General features: G+C 32.9%; 1 protein-coding gene across 1 annotated transcript; it reads right to left on the reverse strand.

Moving 5' to 3' along the window:
* Positions 1–5891: 5891 nt before the first annotated feature.
* LOC132614080 (uncharacterized) lies at positions 5892–14763 on the reverse strand. The gene is made up of 6 exons (XM_060328438.1): positions 14299–14763; positions 11737–12082; positions 6732–6816; positions 6559–6645; positions 6245–6475; positions 5892–6167 (listed from the first exon to the last, which is right to left on the reverse strand). Exons 1-6 carry the CDS (start codon positions 14454–14456, stop codon positions 6091–6093), a joined length of 984 nt encoding a protein of 327 aa, XP_060184421.1. The 5' UTR covers positions 14457–14763; the 3' UTR covers positions 5892–6090.
* Positions 14764–19992: the final 5229 nt, after the last annotated feature.

The raw sequence follows: 19992 nt of genomic DNA on the forward strand, positions 1-19992 counted from the left end.
AGTATGGGTTTCAATTTTCACATGTTTAATTAGCTTAAATGTTTGTGTATTGAGTAAAAATTGCAATCGGGGTGAATTTGCGTGACCGGATGCTAGGTAGGTCCAGTAAACTCGTCCAACTAGCTTCCACTCCTATCAACTCAGGTCACGTCAGCAGACCTCGTTCAGAGTGACGCAACTTGTATGCACATTGGAGCTGCAGAGGGGTCACATCACCCGTACTTTAGGATTTGAAAAGTCTAGCTTTGACTTATATAAGGGTAGCTTAAGAGAGAAGAAAAAGCATCGCCTTGTTCATGTTCTTGTAACCCTACTCTTTTCTCTCTAAAGGCAATATACTCTAGTTTGTTCATCACTTATTTGGTTTCTTGAATCTTTGACTTATATTCTTGTTCTTTATAGTGTTTCACTCATACACTCCATTGCTTCGAACCGGGCTCACAATAAGGATTTTCGAGATTGAATACTGCCCGCTTGTCTTCAACCCCTATAAAAATAAATTTCCAACTGATTTTCTGATTAAATCCGTTATTATTGGAAAACAATTTTGGAAAATAATTTTCTCGGAATTTCAATTGAAATCATTTTTTGACAGTGCACTTCGTAATAGTGAATTACGAAGAAGGCCTTTTGTTGAACAAGAGAGTGGACCACGTGCCACCAAGTTATTTAAGTACGTTTTGGCATCATCAAATCTTACCTCCTTGCCAAATACTTCTTTTTTTTAAATATATAGGAAACTATTTTCCTATTTTCCAACCAAATAGTGAAAAATATTATTTCTATTCACTGACCAAACATCAGAAAATATGTGAGAAAGCCTTTTTTTTTCTTGAAAAATATTTTATACGAAACAGAGTCATAATGAAGTTTAAAAATGGCAAAGATCAGTACAAGTAAGATTGAGTCCGGAGCCAAAATGGCTTATTTTTGCAGCCATTAGACCAAAATAGGCTGCCTTTTTTTTTATACCACAATGGGTATTTCGTTGGTTATCCAACGAAATACCCACACAACGCACTGTTCATAGCCGGAATTTTTTGTTGCATTTCGCTACACTTGTAGCGAAATGCAACAATTTTTTTTTTTTTTTGCATTTCGTGAGTTAATCAACGAAATGCATCAAATATATATATATTTTTTTTGTATTTCGTGAATTAATCAACAAATATGAACGAAACTGTTTTTTTTTTTTTTTTGCATTTCGTGAATAAAAAAACGAAATAGGAAATTATATATATACATATTTTTTTTTTGCATTTCGTGTATTAAAAAACGAAATAGGATAATTTTGTTTTTTAATTTCGTTCATATAAAAATGAAATTGGAATATATATATATATATATATATATATATATATATATATATATATATATATATATATATATATATATATATATATATTTGCATTTCGTTGGTATATCTACGAAATAGTAATTTTTTTTTGTATTTCGTTTATTAAAAAACGAAATATGAAAATAATGTTTTTTGTATTTTTGTATTTCGTTTATATAAAAAAATAGGAAAATAATTTTATTTTCATTTCGTTTATATAAAAACTATATATATATATATTTCATATACCAATGAAATAGGATAAATATATATTTTTTTTTTTTTGTATTTCATTTATATAAAAACGAAATAGGAAAATAATTATTTTTTTCGTTTATATACCAACAAAATATATATTTATATAAAAAAATAATATTTTCCAATTTCGTTTTTATATAAATGAAATACAAAAAAATATATATATATTTATCCTATTTCATTGGTATATGAAATATATATATATAGTTTTTATATATACAAAAATACAAAAAAAATTATTTTCATATTTCGTTTTTAGATGAACGAAATAAAAAAAAAATCTTATTTCGTTTTTTAATAAACAAAAAAAATAGTTGTAAAGTCAAGACATAACTTTATTTTGAATATAAATATAATTCTAAAAAATATAGGGAGAAAAACTAGTTGTAAAGTCGTCAAACTTTAGATGGTCATAATTTTGCGCTCGGACGTCCGTTTTACGCGTTTGTTTTTAACTTGCGTATTTTTTCGAGATCTATGCGGATAAATTGCCGCTAGGCGGTTTGGCTGAGCCGATTTAAAAAAACAGCTTTTATCCCATTCAATTTCAATTTTCCCCCAAATTGGCGTGAAATTTTCAGTTTTATTTACTTATAAGATGATGATACGCAATAGATTTCAACGTAAAAATCTCGGGGTAATGTAGCTGTGAATGTCAATTTCACTTCTGCGGTTTCAATTTTGAAAATAAAGTTGACTAATTTTCTCGACATATAAAGTTGACTAAAATAACCTTACAGTCAAACACTAAGTTTATTCAAACAAAACTTACTTCGGCCACCTTTTCAACACCTAAAATGACGATCCGAACGTCTACGTATCCTTGATGTATTGGGCCTACATTACTGTAAGCAGAAAAAAATATCAGGTTCTATATAAAATATTGACGTTTCGGAGTCTTGACACACGACTAATGATTGGTCAAGGTATGGAGAAAAACACTAAGTGTTGCAAAAAATAAAGTTGGCCAATTTTTTTTTTTTTTGTACTGTTTCTATAACGCAGTATTTTAATGCGTTATAGAAAAAAAAATTATATATATAGATTTTCCAATTTCGTTTTGATATGAACGAAATAAAAAAAAATCACATTTCGTTTTTTAATAAACGAAATACCAAAAAAAAAAAAAAACTGTTTCGTTGATATACCAACGAAATGCAAAAAAATAATAATAAAAAAAAAATATATATATATATATATATTTTTTTTTCCAATTCCGTTTTGATATGAACGAAATAATTTTTTTTTTCATATTTCGTTTTTTAATAAACGAAATACAAAAAAGAAAAAAAGAATAAATATACTATTTCGTTGATATACCAACGAAATGCAAAATATATATATATATATATTCCAATTTCGTTTTGATATGAATGAAATAAAAAAAAATTCATATTTCAAATAAAATAAAAGAAATAATATATATATATATATATATATATATATATATATATATATATATATATATATATATATATGTATGTATGTATGTATGTATGTATGTATTCCTATTTCATTGGTATATAAACGAAAAAAAAAATTTATTTTCCTATTTCGTTTTTATATAAATGAAATCCAAAATATATATATATGTATTCCTATTTCGTTTTTATATAAACGAAATGAAAATAAAATTATTTTCCTATTTTTTTATATAAACGAAATACAAAAATACAAAAAAAATTATTTTCATATTTCGTTTTTTAATAAACGAAATACAAAAAAAAAAGTACTATTTCGTAGATATACCAACGAAATGCAAAAAAATTTTTTTTTTTTTTTTGCATTTCGTGAGTTAATCAACGAAATGCATCAAATATATATTATTTTTTTTGTATTTCGTGAATTAATCAACAAATATGAACGAAACTGATTTTTTTTTTGCATTTCGTGAATAAAAAAACGAAATAGGAAATTATATATTTATTTTTTTTGCATTTCGTGTATTAAAAAATGAAATAGGATAAAAAAAAAATTCGTTCATATATTTCAATTTCGTTTTTATATGAACGATTGTTTTTTATCCTATTTCATTTTTTAATACACGAAATGCAAAAAAAAAATATATATAATTTCCTATTTCGTTTTTTTATTCACGAAATGCAAAAAAAAAAATCAGTTTCGTTCATATATATATATTCCAATTTCGTTTTTATATGAACGATTTTTTTTTATCCTATTTCATTTTTTAATACACAAAATGCAAAAATAAATAAATATATAATTTCCTATTTCGTTTTTTTATTCACGAAATGCAAAAAAAAAATCAGTTTCGTTCATATTTGTTGATTAATTCACGAAATACAAAAAAAAAAAAAAATTGATGCATTTCGTTGATTAACTCACGAAATGCAAAAAAAAAAAAAAATTGTTGCATTTCGCTACACTTGTAGCGAAATGCAACAAAAACTTCCGGCTATGAACAGTGCGTTGTGTGGGTATTTCGTTGGAAACGAAATACTCATTGTGGTATAAAAAAAAAAAGGCAGCCTAATTTGGTCTAATAGCTGCAAAAATAAGCCATTTTGGCTCCGGACTCCAAGCCTTCCTACACAGATGTTTGCAAGCACTGGTGGAAGATCATTACCTTCTCTTGGAATCATTTGACTTTGTATTCACCATTAAAGTAGTCTTAGCAAGTAAGCAAGGTAAACAATACTAGATACTGTACTATTTGATACTCTAAAAGAATGGTTATTAAATAATTTAACGCCTTAAAATAAATTACCGTTAATGACATTAGAGACAAAACATTTAAGTAAATTCATAAAGGGTTCTTTCGGAACTCGAAGATCCTGGGATCAAATCCAACACTGCTTACTATTATATACATTCAACGAAAAGAAGAACAAAAAACAAAAGAAAAAGCAAAAATTCATTTGACTTTCCGTTTTTTTTTAAAAAAACTTCTGCTTCTAAAGCCTTTAAACTTATTTTACCCTCGTGGGAAGATTTCAACTGTTCAGTTCTTGTTTGAAGGTAAAAATAGAATTGCAGAAAATAAATTGTATTTTCAAGGAGATTTTATGACCAAATTGCTTGCATCAATCTACTTAAATCCCAACATGAGGTCATACATTTCAAGGCATCATGAATTTGCTGTAAGTTCAAAGAATTTTGGAAGGAATGCTAGGATGAGAAGAAAATGAGACCAGAAAACTAGCAAGAAAAGATGCTGAACAATGATGTGAACAGTTTAATGGTTTGTTGGAAAAAGGAAAAGGGGAGAACTTTGTTGGTTATGATGGAAAGACTGGCAGTTGATGTGTTGTCAATTAAGTGAGTGAAACTCATGGGAAACTCATGGGAAACCGGAGTTCAAAACGCCGACAAATACAAATCACGTTAGATGTTATCTTCCCAGTGGCCTAAGCCTCCGTGCTGGTAGGTATACAACAGAATATTGCATGCTAGCTAGCGTGGATACCTTGGATTTGGTAGAGAATGAGCTCGATGAGCCAAACTTTGAACTGCTGCACAGTCTCAAAAAAAAAAAAAAAGGATGAGCCAAACTTTGATTTGTTTTAGATCTCATTAGTTTTAGATCTCATTATAAAGGAGAAACAATCATTCCAGCAAAGTAACTTACATCGAATATTCTGCTATCTAAAAAGACATAACGAATCAGATTCTTTTTTAAACTATTTCTGCAAATGAACTTTACCATGTCCAAAGGAGAAATGTAGGAAGGCAACAGGGTTTCAGAATGTCATATAGAACAAGACATATACAGTACTACACACGAACACAGTAGAGTAGATGAAAAGTAGCTATATCTGTATAAGAACACGGCATAATCAAGAATTTAATTGCAGTGGAGTTACTGTTTGTAGTAAAAGAACACAAGATAATCACAGTTAGAAGAAACCTAGACTAGCAGGCAGGTAATCAAGAGAATGTTAGAAGTTTCTACCACCAACCTTTAGAACCAGATGGCTTTCACCCACATTATCCAAGGTACATTTCTGAGAAGCACTAGAGCGAGCAGATAGATGTCCACACAGAGATGCATTATTACTCTTTTGTTGCAGGTGGAATGTCCTGCTTCTTGTTGTAACCAATGAAACAATTCAAATTCAAACCTCGTGATAATGCAGAACCTCTGCCATTTGTACATAAAATTTCAAGCCAATTATTTTGAGGTGCTAGCACCATATTTAATAATCTTACGTAAACACATACTTGGGCTACACCCTTATCTTCTTCAACTCCAACATGGAGCATTTACAGAACTGTAGATTCACCAGACCAACTACGACCATCCATAGGAAGGATGTTATGAACCAGAAAGCATGAATTAAATCCGAAAAAGAACTCGTAATGTCATAAATTGATTAATGTATCTATGACGAACATTATTCCAGAGCTAAAGGAACCAACCAAGTCAAAACAAAAACAAAAAAAGGCACCGAATTGCACTTCTTTGTGGGGAAAAGAAGCTATCACATTACCCTTATACTAATTATGACCTCAATATATAACCAAGAAGAGAGTCATCACAGTTCCACGTGAAGAATTTTGTCAAAGCAAAAGGCTACAATGACTGGTCCAGCCACATCTCCAATAGCGCATCCTGAAAAATTATGATTTGATTAATTCTAGTAAAGATGCTGTTCGTTATAGGTACTGAAAAGCATACTGTGAGCTTACCAATCCACTGGCCAGTTGTAGGGCGAATCATCATTGCTCCTATTCCTGCCCCTATAGAAGCGAAAACAAGAGATGCACCACATCTGACAGTAATAATGGAAATCTTCCTTCCAAGACGCTGAATTTTTTCTGATCCATCAAGTGTGTCATCATCTTGTTTAGATTTGAAAAATCGCCAGATATCAATGCCAACTTGCACAAACCATGATGCCAAAACTCCCAGAAAATGACCTGATCAGATAGAATAATCAGGAATTGAGACTAGTCCAGGTGAACCATAAGAGAAGAAGAGTTTTGAGCAGATAATGTTAAACCTCGGCATGTTGTTTTTGTAACACTGCAAAAATAGACCGTACTAGACATTCCCCTTTGAGCTTTGCGTGCAGCTGACTTGGGAACATCTGCAGAAATTGATAAACACTAGATTTCTTCAATGTCAATCTGCAAGAACTACAGATTAAAGCTTACACACCGAGGAAAAAAAAACCTTTTAAAAACTTCCATGCCATGCGTTGTGAAACATAGTGGACAGCCAATCTCTCCAGGACACGTCTTGTAGTTACAACAGCAGTCTGACCAGAAGGTGCATAACGTTAATTGCACACAAGATCTTTTTCTGAGCAAAAATAATATGCAAGTGCATGATTTGAAGCATAAATTGAAAGCACATTTTTCAACAGCCAGAGATATAAACTGTTCTATCATTTTTAATTGCTAATATGGGAAACAGGGCACACAAAAAAACATTGTTCCAAGAAAAGGTCAAGAAAGGTCAGATGTAAAAAAGCAGTTAAGGGACCAGAATCTACTCAGCAGTTATGGTCTTTTTGGCATGTAAAGGGTCTCTAAGCTCAATAGAATTAATTATGCTGAGAACTATCCTAGCAGGAGAAGAAAAATATGAACAAAAGACTAGTCTAACATCTTCAGTCTTCCTTTAGAATAACCAAAAAAAATGGAGGGAAGTTGGAAATGCCTATTCAGCAGGATACACACTAGATCGAAGTAATTTTTTCTTCAATTATTTTTTGAGAAGTAATGAAAATAATTGGAGATTATTTCAAACAAATATTTGCCTCACAATCTAGTCCATTATTTCAACTTCAAACTTGAAAGTTGAAGTTCGAAAAACAGGTTTGAGGAGTATTTCAAGTGTAATAATGGTTCCACTCACAAAAGTTCAACTTTTTCTCCAAGTGAAATTCATGTCCAGACACAACTTCAACTTTCAAATACTATTGGCTTCAACTTCAAATACTCTTTTTTCAAACTTCAACCAGGTCATGTCGAAATTCCTACTAAAACCCAGCGACAAGAAGATGCTTATATTTACAGAGAGCTTTCTTTCTTTAAAAAAAAAAATGGAATCTATGGGCATTTATGTTGGGTGCGACAAAGGTAGCACCTAAAGTTTTTTTTTTTTTTTTTTTTTTTGAACTGGAGAGACTGGTAGCACCTAAATTTTGTGGCATCTTATGCCCGGCTTGACACAGTACTGACCCCACAAACAAGCACCTCCAGTTTTAGATGAAAAAATTTCACTTGATCTTAGCCAAAAAGCCAAGAAGGGTATCTTTAGATGAAAACAAATTTCTATCTGCCAGAGAAGAAAGTATCATTTTCTTGGGCAGCCTATCTTCTTGACCAATCAAGACCAACAACTTAATTGAACAAGTTAGCCATTATATACTGCTAATCACATGCTACAACAAGTTCTAAGAGCAGCCACGTGGAAATACAAATACAAAATCAAACAAAACTACAAAAGTAATTACTGGACGAAAGAAGCATCATAACTAGAGATGTATCTTTTAAAAGTTTCAACATACGATATTGATTGATACAAAAATGGGGAGCAGATATATTGTTTTCAAGAAACAAAGATTGAAAAGGAAACTGAAATGCTGGTTCGACAGATTTGGGCTAATCGGTGGGTAGATTATGGATGCTTGGAATCTTGTGGTTCTAAGGGGGGTATTCTAGTGATGTGGGACAAGAGATATTGGTAGGGGGAGGTCACCGCTGTGGGGAGTCTTGTATCACAATTCAGCTACAGAGCGTTCTTCAAAAAATTTCGTGGACCTTAACTGGTGTGTCTGCTCCAAACTTCCTTGTCACGAGAAGGAAATAATGCATTTGTGAAGGTCCTTGGGTGATTTCTGGAGATTTTAATACTACAAGACATGGTTCCAAGAGAAAAAATAATGCAAGACATACAAGCTGAATGGGTGAATTCTCTGAATGTGTAGATGAGCTAGAACTAATTGATCCCAACTAGTGGGAGGACAATTCACATGGTTTGAAGACAATCAGGGACGCATGGCAAGAGTAGACAGATTCTTGTTTTCGGATGAATGGGATGACAAATTTAGGATGATTAAGCAGGAGACTTTACCAGGAGTGTTTTCAGATCATTTACCTTTGCAACTTCTTTGTGGTGACTGGGAAAGGTCGAGATCATATTTCAAATTCGACAATTGGTGGTTGGAAACTTGGAGGTGAAGGGTTTTAGTGAAAAAGTCAAAGAATGGTGGGAGTCTTTCCAGAATGTCGGAAGACCAGAGTTTGTCCTATCTAAATAAAAATAAAACAGCTGCTAAAAAAGAAGGCTTCGAGATTGAAATAACAACAACTACGGTAGTTTGGAACTCAAAATGAGCTGCTTTCACAGCTAGTTCAGCTGGACAGAGAGCAGGAAAAGCACACCCCCCAAGGTGAAGATTTGATGCTCAGTCTAACCTACTAATGTAAGTAGAAGAGATAGCGAAGTATGAGGAGATTTCTTGGACGCAAAAATCAAGGAATCTGGCTAAAGCAAGGGGGTAAAAATACCAAATTTTCCATAAAATAGCGAATGCACATAGAAGGGATAAACCCCATGTTGCTCGGACTCTCCAAAAATGTTGCCACGAAAATGCACTACTTCCGGAGGATCCAACACGCACCCATCAGCATTTTTGTAGATGGTGAAATGAAGGAGGATCCAGATGAAATCAAGCTGAACATTCTTGAGAATTACGGTTACAAGAAGATGAATTTTTGGATATCGTCTAACAATGTGCAAGTGATAAACACCAGTCCGGATGGATTTTCCATGGGATTTTATAAGAATTGCGGGACAGTGATCAGAGCACACATAATGGCAGCTCTGGAGGTTTTCCATTGCCAGGAGAGGTTTGAAAAATGTTACAATGCTACCTACATAGCATTAATTGCCGAAAAGAATGATGTTGTGGAGGTGAGAGACTTTAGGCCAATAAGCTTAATTGGTAGCTTTCATACGATCGTCGAAATTATTGACCGAAAGACTCAAAGTGGTAATTCCTAAACTGGTGCACAATGCTCAACTGAACGTGTGGACTCGAGACAGAAAAGTGATATTCCTAGTGTTATATGCAAATTTGACATTGAAAAAGCGTATGACCCTGTCAATTGGAAGTTCTTAATCCACATGCTTAAGGATATGGGTTTCGGAAGTAAATAGACAAATTGGATTTTCTTCTGTATCAGTACAGCGACATTCAGTCCTTGTTAATGGGACACCTGTGGGATTCTTTGCTGCTGAAAGGGGTCTGAGACAGGGATCCTATTTCTGCTTTTCTTTTCATTTTAGTAACGGGATGTTTTAGTAAGATGTTGTCAGTGGCATATGAGATGGGATGTATTAGAGGTTTCAGGGTACATTTGGAAGTATCACATTTATTGTATGCAGATGATACACTGGTGATGTGACGCGGGGTTGCACAACTGAAACATTTGAGAATGATTCTGGTAATATTTGAAGCTATTTCTGGATTGCCTATTAATTGGAGAAAAAGTTGATCGTATCCTTTAAACGAGTCTACAAACTGTATTAGATTAGATCGGAGCTCTGGGTTGTCAGAGAGGTACACTTCCATCAACTTATTTGGGTTTGCCACTGGGTGCTAAACACAAAGCGGTCAGCATTTGGGAAGGCGTGTTAGAGATTAGCAAGTTGGAAGAAGCAATATCTTTCACTAGGAGGAAGATTGACTCTTATTGATAGTGTGTTGAACTCACTTCCTACATATGTGATGTCTCTGTTCTCATCGCCTGTCAAGATTGAGAAAAGAATTGATAAGCTTAGGAAAACTTCTTGTGGCAAGGCAATTAAGGAAAGGAAAACCTTCAACCTGGTATGCTGGAGTACTGTTATTAAGAACAAGAAAGATGGTGGTTTGGGCGTTAAAAACCTCCGATTACACAACAGAAGCTTGCTAATGAAGTGGCTCTAGAGGTTTAACACAGGCAGAATCACTATGGGCGGGTGTTATCAAAAGCAAGTAAGGAACTGATGGACATTTTTGTTCCAAATATTTCAAAACACCTTATGGAGTTTCTGTTTGGAAAAGTATGTGGCCTAATTTGATATCTAAATTGGATTCAAAGTCGGCAATGGAGAGAGAATCTCATTTTGACTGGATAATTGGGCTGGTCATGGACCTTTGAGGGACCTCTTCCATGATTTCTTTATTCTGGAAGCAAACAAGGCTTCTTCTTTAGCAGAAAACAAAAAATTGATGGCGTTTGGAACATACAGTTTAGAAGAAATTTCAATGATTGGGAAGTAGACAGGGCTGCTGAATTTTTCAACCTTCTGAATACAAATCAGCAGCTATCCAACACTGATGATAGCCTTATATGAAAGCCAAGGAGCAATGGAATTTTTTCAGTAAGTTCTTGCTACAAAGATCTAAGAAAGGTGGATAGTCCTGAAAAACCTTGGGCATGGAAACAAATTTCGAGGTCCAAGCTCCAGTCAAGGTTACTTTACATGGATAGTGTTTAATGAAGTTGTCTTACACATGAGAATCTACAAAAGACTTTAACTAGAAAATCTTTTCTCTGTGGAAGAGAAACAGAGAATACCAATCACTTATTTTTGCACTGCCAAGATACCACCCAACTGTGGCAGCTCTTCATGAATATGATTGGTTTGCAGTGGGTTATGTCGAGGTCAACAGGAGATCTGCTGAGGTGCTGGTACATAAAGTGAGTCAAGAAGAGAAAGCTATTATGGTGGAGAACCATACGAGCGTGCTTATGGTGGACTATTTGGACTGAGAGAAACAGAAGATGTTTTGAAGACAATGCTAACTCCATTCAACAGATAAAGGCTAATTATATACTTTTGTTTTGCTGTTGGTGTAGAATGGAATATGTAAATGAGGCTGAAATAATTAATAGCTTCTCTATCCCATAAAGGTAGAGGTAAGGTGTGCGTGCATCTTACCCTCCCCAGACCCTACTTGTAGGATTACACTAGGTATGTTGTTGTTGCTGATATTGTACAGAGGCTACAGCATAATCTTTGTGCTGGTTTAATTTATTTATAAGATTACCTTATTTTTTCAACAAAAAAAAAAGGCAGTGGTTATCATTTTACTGGACCAAAACATGAAGCCATAAGTGGCATGCGCATTGCATGGAGAAAGAAAAGGGAAAGGGGGGGGGCTCTTTGCAAATGTTACCTCACGACCAATCTGTTTCACTGATTTCTTGAAAGGAGTCACCAAATCGACACGGCGATCTTCCTTGGTATCCTGTAGGAAATCTTCATCATCCTCATCCTCCATGTTAGCACGAGGCTCCAGAAGAGGTAAATAAAATAATAGGAAAGATCTCAAGGAAGTCAGTGCCAGATTCTTCCACATAAATGCTGAGTATAAGGGTTTTAAATCAAGGTTGTATTGTTTGGTACTGTGCTTCAATGAATCATACTGAAAGTTAATTATTGATTCACTTTGTATGCTAGATAAAAAATCTTCAGATAATCCCGTGCCAGCATCGCAAAATGCAACTCGTCCTGCACCATTACTGCCAAAACAACACATAGTCAAGGTTTTGCTGATAGTATACGAATAAGCGTCGAAATTATTTCTTATGACAGAAGATGGGAATAAACATGACGAAAAAATGTAGTAGACTTGTGTCTCTGTTCCAGTATACCAAAACTAAATTATTTAAACCACCGAGCAGAGCTAGCTACACCCACCCACTCCAACTTGTTAGAAGTACAGATATTTGCTAGCAGTTGGTGGTTTGCAGATCTTATACACAATTAATATGAGAACTACAGTTTGCTTTACCAGAAATCCCTCTAATCAGACTACAATCATCAATTTTATAATGAATTCCACCACATATGAATCGAGTTTAAACCAGAAAAGACTTAAAGATAACTAACTTTGTGAAACTGATAAAAAAAAGGTCATTTTTATTTCTTGTTGAGTTATCAGTCAAACCCAAATTAACTGATACACAGTAGGATGCAATGAGCCCCATATTTCCTTCAGATCCACCCTAAATTAAACTTCCGTATAAAAACATTTAAGGCAAGAGGATGTTTTTATAAAAGAAAAAGAGCTGAATCTAGTGAAGGAGGAATGTAATTGGCTAATAAAGAATCATCTCCACCATTTGGCCAAGCATCCTCTTCTTTTCTTGGGATGGAACCTGGCCATTACCTTGGCTTCCCAGTAGATCAATGAAGGTGCAGTCAAGCTAGCCCAAACACCGCTTGATTTTTTTTTTTAAAAAAAAATCACCATCTTATAACAGAAAAATGAAGAAATTCTAGTGGGTTGGCAAGGTCAGATGACCAACGTACTGAACAACCAACAAATAAAAGAGGTAGTTATGAGTTGTGAGAGTGTGTGTGTGTTGGGGGACCGGGGGGGGGGGGGGGGGGGGGAAGGGGGGCGCTACTCATGGAACTAATACTCTGAATAGTAAGTCATTCTCAGATAGAATCACAAGGAAGAAGATAATACAGACTATGGTTCCGAAGAAGAGAACAGATTAAAGGTGTGGAAGAAATCGTATGGCCATTGCAGCCATACATACAAAAGAAATGTGACAAAACAGGGGAGACAACTAGAATTTTCAAAACAGAGGCATCCTGGATAGAAGGAAGGAAATTAGCTCAACAGCTTAAGAGACTGGCAACAAAACATCAATAAAGGCTGAGGACACAACATAGTGAATTTTGAATTTTCTACCCAATAAAGGCTGCTCTACATTTTTGTGAATGCTCCTACTATTGGGGAAAAAAATACATGCCAATTCCTGTAAATGCACACACGCCACATGTTCACATTATAAGTGAAAGTTAAGGGAAAGAGGTTGGCTGAACTATCACCAGCACTAATGAACTCTGAATAGAAACTTACTATTAAGATATGCAATCACAAATGACATCATAACTGATATTACTCTTTAACCAAAATCTATGTCATTGAGAAAAAGAGCATACAATCAACAAACTCCGCAGTCCACATTATCCAATCTGACATCGAGAACTAGAACTTAATATGTCATACACAAAATGATTACCATTACCCTAAGGCTTTGGTTGTGTGGTTTAGGTGCATGTCACAGGTTCAAATCCTGTAGTAGACAAAAGCCTAGTACTTAGGTGGAGAAGGGTAGAGGGGAGGGATCAATATCCACCGAGTTTCCAATCATGCACAACTAGCCCTTGGAGGTTTCTTGGTTATCAAGAAAACAAAAGTCGTACACAAAAGGAATGAACTATGAATAGAGCCATATGATCAAGGAATACAAATCACAACTGACATCATAACTAACATAATTTTTTTAACGGTCAGGTTATCGTCCACGGGAAAAAGGAGTGGACTTATGAACAAACTCCAACATTGCCAATCTGACTTCAGAATATTAGAATTTAATCTGGTTTTAATTCATTAGATCACTGCACAAAAACAACTACTCCCGCCCTTTTAATTTGTTTGCATTACTTTCCTTTTTTTGGCAACTCTTTAATTCTAACTTTCCACATGATATGTTTAAGACCACGAGATTAAAGAACATTTTGGTACATTTTATATATCTTTAGTTTAAGACCACAAGATTCAAAAGTATTCTTTCCTTTCTTAAACTCTATCAAGTTAGAACATTACCAAGTCCAATATAATGTTACTCCTATAAATCCAATACAGTGACAGCATGAATAATATAACATGGATACAAAATAAACATAGCATATTCTAAAGAGTAAATATATTGCATACCCAAACAAGGCCCTAGCAGCAAAAGGATAAGTAGCAGTAGCAGCAGCAGCAGTTGAAGCAGCTAGTTTGGCTGTAAAGACACCATGTGAATGAAGGGTTTTACCAGTAAAGCTTGGGTTTTTCCTAAGTAGATCCAATACTATAGCTATTCCCGCCATTGAACTGAAACTTTATTACTGTTCTATAAATCAAGAAAGTATATATTTTTAAAGATTAGTGTTCAAGATTCAACAACATAACCAAACTTCTTGATTTGCACAACACTACCAATATGGGTTAAAGATTGAAGGAGTGAATTATATTTGAGGGATAGTATTGGAGCTGACAGAGAAATCTTGGCAATCAAAATAACAAGTGTTTGTTTGGGAGTTTCTTGCAAAGAGGCTAACCCATTAGTTTTTGGTATTCCGAACCAATGTTATGACGGGTAACATTGTGACTCTTCTATTTTCCCCTTTTTTGTATTTAACAAACCTAAAACCAGAAACAGAGGTTAACATGAATTATTATTTTTTGGTAATAATTATGAAATATTACCATACCAATAAATGATTTTAATACACCTAAGTGAGCACCCATAGACTCGACCACCTTATAAGAAGGGTGCTAGCGGGGGGCGTTCGGCCCGTCTCATTGGATATAAAAATTTCGGTTTGGATTTTCATTTTTTGAATTGCAGAAATTACAATTCAAATTCAATCCAAATAAGCTCAAATCGGATTGGATTTTTTAAGTTTAGTTTCGGATTAATCGGCTTGGATATTTCGAATTTCGATTTTGGCTTTTGAGCCTTTAAGGCAGGCTCATTAAGAATGAAATTCATGTGCCCCAGTTTCCAAGTTACATGTCTTAGCATAATGTGAAACCAAATATGTGAATTCAGTAAGAGCTGTTACCACTAAACCAAAAGATATCAAGTCACATAATTCGGTTCTACATTATCCCCTCTATTTCATTGGAAGTTGTCTTATTCTTAAAGTTGTGAAGTAAACTCTAGCTTTACAAGCTATATTATATTTAATTTGATAGTAAATTCTATATCAGACCTAATATTATAATAGTAAAGTCGTAGAATACTGATCTGTTGGACCTTTAAACATATTAGTATTATAATATAGGTATGGCTAATATAAGGTATATAACCCGAAAATTCAAGGGCAATTCTCTTCGGGGTGGTCTTTAATTTTTGCCTCTCAAATTGCGTCTTTAATTTTTGCTCTTCGCGTAGAAATCCTAAGGTTCTGGGTTCGAACCCCGGTTCTGGCATAAAAATAAAAAATAATTTCACAATGCAAGGCTTGGGAAAAGTTATGCCGGATCCAGCATAAGCGCCTTAAGGCATAACTAAAGTTATGTCAGATCCGGTATAAATTTTATGCCTTAAGGCAATTTATAAGGCAGACATTTATGCCTTAAGGTAACCTCTGGCGGAGACAACATAAGTTGTCTTAAAGCATAACTAAATTTATGCCAGATCCAGCATAGGTTGCCTTATAAGGCAAACTTTTAGTTACGCCTTAAGGCATATCATATGCCAGATCCGACATAACTTTAGTTATGCCTTAAGACAACTTATGTCGCCTAAGGCAGACTTTTCTCAAAGTCTTGCCTTGCGAAATTATTTTTATTTTTTATTTTCGGCCACATTTTCAAGCGAAGGACAAAACTTAAAGACCACCAATTTGAGGGGAAAAATTTAAAGACCACCCCAAAAGAAGGGCAATCCGCGCAAAAAAATGAAAACCCGAAGTACTAGATTCGATATCCAATTCGAAAATTCAAAAAATTTAAAAATTAAAAAATAAAATCCGAAGTCTAATCCATAATCTAAAAATTCAAATCAAATATCCAAAAAATCAGATTTTGGCTTGGATTTTGGGTGGGCTCAAACTTTGCCCACCCTAGGCGGAGCCAGTATGTTAGTTACGCATTTGGCCGAATCGTAATTTTGGTCAAAACTCTGAATTTATCGAAAAAATTCATAAAATATGTACAAATTATTAGTTTACAACTCAATAACTTAGAAAAACTAAAATTCTGAACCCATAAGCTTTAAATTCTTGCTCCACTTTTGAATTTCAATCTATCTATATATAATATAGGGTAAAAATCATTTTCACCCCCAACTTTGCTTTAAGAATCAAACTCCCCCCTCAACTATGAATAATAGACATTCTCCCCCTTTATCCTATGCAATATCTATTTTACCCTTGACATTTTCAATCCTCTATCTATATAATAACTTTTTATATTATATAAAATTTATTTTTTTAACCTAGGTATTTATAATTTTTTTATTTAAATTCATATTATAAGCAGATTAATATTTTTATGAATTTATCACAAAATCTAATGGTACTTTTTATGATTGATATTTTAAACACACTCTCTCTCACACACACATATTACCTGTTATTTTTACATATATATAGATTTAAATTTCACTTCTCTGTTATTCTCAATTGTCAATATATAAACGAGTTTTAGTTGTCATTAATGGAATATTTTAAATTATAATTTAAAACTTATTTATAATATAAATAGATAATCTTTTAGGAACTTGTTATAGAATATACCTTTATTTTTATTAATTATTTTGTATTACCTGCATTGAAAGATATTTATAAAGTTATTATTACCTATTATTTTTACTTGTATAAATACATATCAGAGTTTTGATTATTATTAATAAAAATAAATTCTTTTTCTTCTCATTTATTTCATTATAGAACGACATTAAGTTATATACTCAACTAGCATTTCCCACTTTTCTTTTTCCGTCTCGAAAGTAATATTTTTTTTTATAGGAAATTTGTTACATAGATTAAAGAGATAAAAAAATCATTATTTTAAATAAGTAAAAGTAAAAAAGACAAGTTGATAATGTAAAGGTAAAATACGAATTTAAAAAAGTCAATTAGCATAAAGGGGGGAGAATGACTATTGTTCAAAGTTGAGGGGATGTTTGATTTTTAAAGTAAAGTTGAGGGGTGAAAATGATTTTTTCACCCATATAATGTAAAGTTAGGCATACATAAAGTGACATGGCACTTCTCTATGGTTTTTGATTTTTTTCTCTTCATTCTCTATTTTACTTTAAAGATCCATCCCACACATATAATAAAGACTCACTCATCATTTAATAGCATTTTTACATAAATAGCAAACATTTGGGGTTTAATCAAGCTGCATAGCTAATGTTTCAATATTTACGTTCTGTAGAAAATCAACCTAGCTCCCACATGTGTATTCAATTTTCTTTTTTAGCTGTATTCATAAATACAACAATTTTTTTTTCCACTGTATTCATGAAATAACTATCTGTATTCATAAATTGGCTTGTTGTATTCATGAATACAACGAGTAAAAACTGAATACATATACACCAATAATTACACAAATACATCATATTTTCCGGTATGTATACAACAAATACAGGCGAAAAATATAGTATAAAACAATCATACACTAAAAAATTAACAAATATGCCATATTTTCTGGTATGTATACAACAAATACAGGCGAAAAATATTGTATACAACATAGATACACTAAAAAATTAACAAATACGCCATATTTTCCGGTATGTATACAACAAATACAAGCGAAAAATATTGTATACACGGTAAATATACAACAAATACAGTGAAAATCTGGACTTTTTCTAGATCTGAGCGGAAAAAAATTTCGGCGAATACAACGACGACATTTTTTTTCCGACGTAGATCTGAGTTTTTTTCTTCTTCTCCGGCATAGATCTGAGTTTTTTTTCCTTTTTGCTTCCAACAATGCTCAGATCCGTCGGTATTGGCTCTTTTCCGACGTAGATCTGAGTTTTTTGTCCTTTTTGGCGCCGGAGAAGAAAGGAAAAAGGGGTACAACCGGAGAAGAAAGGGAAACATGGAAGGGGCTGGCAGTGACGGTGGTGAAGGGGCACGACATTTCGCTGGAGCTCCGGCGGTCGGTGGTGGTCGGCGGCAGAGCAGTGGGGAGAAGAAGGGGGAGAGAGATAGGAGGGTTGGGTTGGAAGTGAATAGTTTGATGGGTATTCTATTTTGTATATATATATATATATATATATATATATGAGCCTGTTTGGATGGGCTTATTCCTATAAGCTGCAAACAGCTTATAAGCTAAAAAAAATAAGTTGAGGTAGTCTAACTTATTTTTTTTAACTTATAAGCTGTTTTCAGCTTATAAGCTGCTTTAGATAAGCTAAGTCAATGGGCCCAATTATTTTTTTGAGTTTATTTTAAGCACAAAATGACTTTAAGCTGGCCAGCCAAACACTCAAAAAAGCTGAAAACAACTTATAAGCAACTTATAAGCCAATCCAAACGGGCTCTATATATAGTTACTAAATGTCATTAATACACAAATGTTTGCTATGAGAAGTAATTAAGTTAAACTACAGCTACTAAATGTCAATACTCACTATATGTTTGTTATGTCATGTAGTTATCCCTATATATATATATATATATATATATATATATATATAGACACGCACACACTAAAGTTAAGCAATAATAGAGTTATGTGGCACCTCTGGCCCAAAAACATTGTTTATCTTTTTTCTCATTTTTTTTAACCTTTTTCCTATTTTTTCCAATTTATCTTATCTTATTAGATAAGAATAAAAGTCACAATTATTAGTATTTATTAGCCCAAGTTTTCATATTCTTTATTGAAAACCAAAACTCATATTCACGTACTAATTTCTGATTCAATTGGTATTCCATATTAATGGTCCCCTAAAGCACACATTAATTACAAAATGAAACTGTCAACAAAGTTTGAGTGAGGCAGAAGATATATAAAGGGCAATCCTCTTTTATTCAAATGACTCATGAATTGTTCTCCAACACAATATAACTAAATAAAATATATTTTAATATGTGTTAGAAATTCTTTTAGTTTTATTCGTAGATGTAGAGATGTAGCCGGCGCAGAATTACCCCATCTTGGTAGTTAATTCCTTGGATGATCATCCAAGTTTAGGAAATTTCCTATAAAAGTCACTTTTATTTCATTTAGGACCATAAGGTCACTCAAGTATCACTATTTTTATCAAAAAATACCTAAACACCTCAAAAGTCTTCTTCTCTTCGTGTTGGCATGCCATGTCATTAAAATCCCATTTTTTATTTTAATAATAGATATATTTAACTCATCAAAATCACTTAACTAAATTCATATTTTATACCCAATTAAATATCACATGGCTAAAAAGCAGCAAAAGAATCAAACCATACTTTTTATTAAGCCACTTTTTCAAATCTAAATTCTTTTTATCTCGATCAAATATATTATCTTTCAATTTAAATTAAAGTTCAAGTAATTTAATCTTTCTATTCAAATTCAAGTTTTTTTAAATAGCATATTTTTCTCCACATTAAACAACATATTCTTTCCACATTAAAATATAATTACACATACAACACAAAAATTACCTTCGTATTGGTTTAACTTTTAAAAAATCTAATTAAATCATAGATTTAAAAAATAAAGTTAGTGTAAATTATTTCTCTCTATTTTTAGTTATCTATTCTTATATATGTAGTGTGCAATTTTTGGCATTTCCATTTTCATACCATCGAGGTCTTTTTATTTCTCATGCAAAAGGTATAGAATTTTCATTACTATAATACTTATTTTAAAATATTATATTATAACACTTATTTTTTATTT

The sequence above is a fragment of the Lycium barbarum genome, chromosome 10 (genome assembly GCF_019175385.1).
Source record: "Lycium barbarum isolate Lr01 chromosome 10, ASM1917538v2, whole genome shotgun sequence".
NCBI classification, from domain to species: Eukaryota; Viridiplantae; Streptophyta; class Magnoliopsida; order Solanales; family Solanaceae; genus Lycium; species Lycium barbarum.

What these genes read in the sequence shown, in the direction of transcription:
- LOC132614080 (XM_060328438.1), bottom strand. Translation starts at nt 14,456, where the DNA reads ATGGCGGGAATAGCTATAGTATTGGATCTACTTAGGAAAAACCCAAGC. An exon ending in GGCATGGAAGTTTTTAAAAG is followed by an intron (nt 6,646 to 6,731) that starts GTTTTTTTTTCC and finishes CAATTTCTGCAG; the next exon opens with ATGTTCCCAAGTCAGCTGCA. An exon ending in TACAAAAACAACATGCCGAG is followed by an intron (nt 6,476 to 6,558) that starts GTTTAACATTAT and finishes CTATCTGATCAG; the next exon opens with GTCATTTTCTGGGAGTTTTG.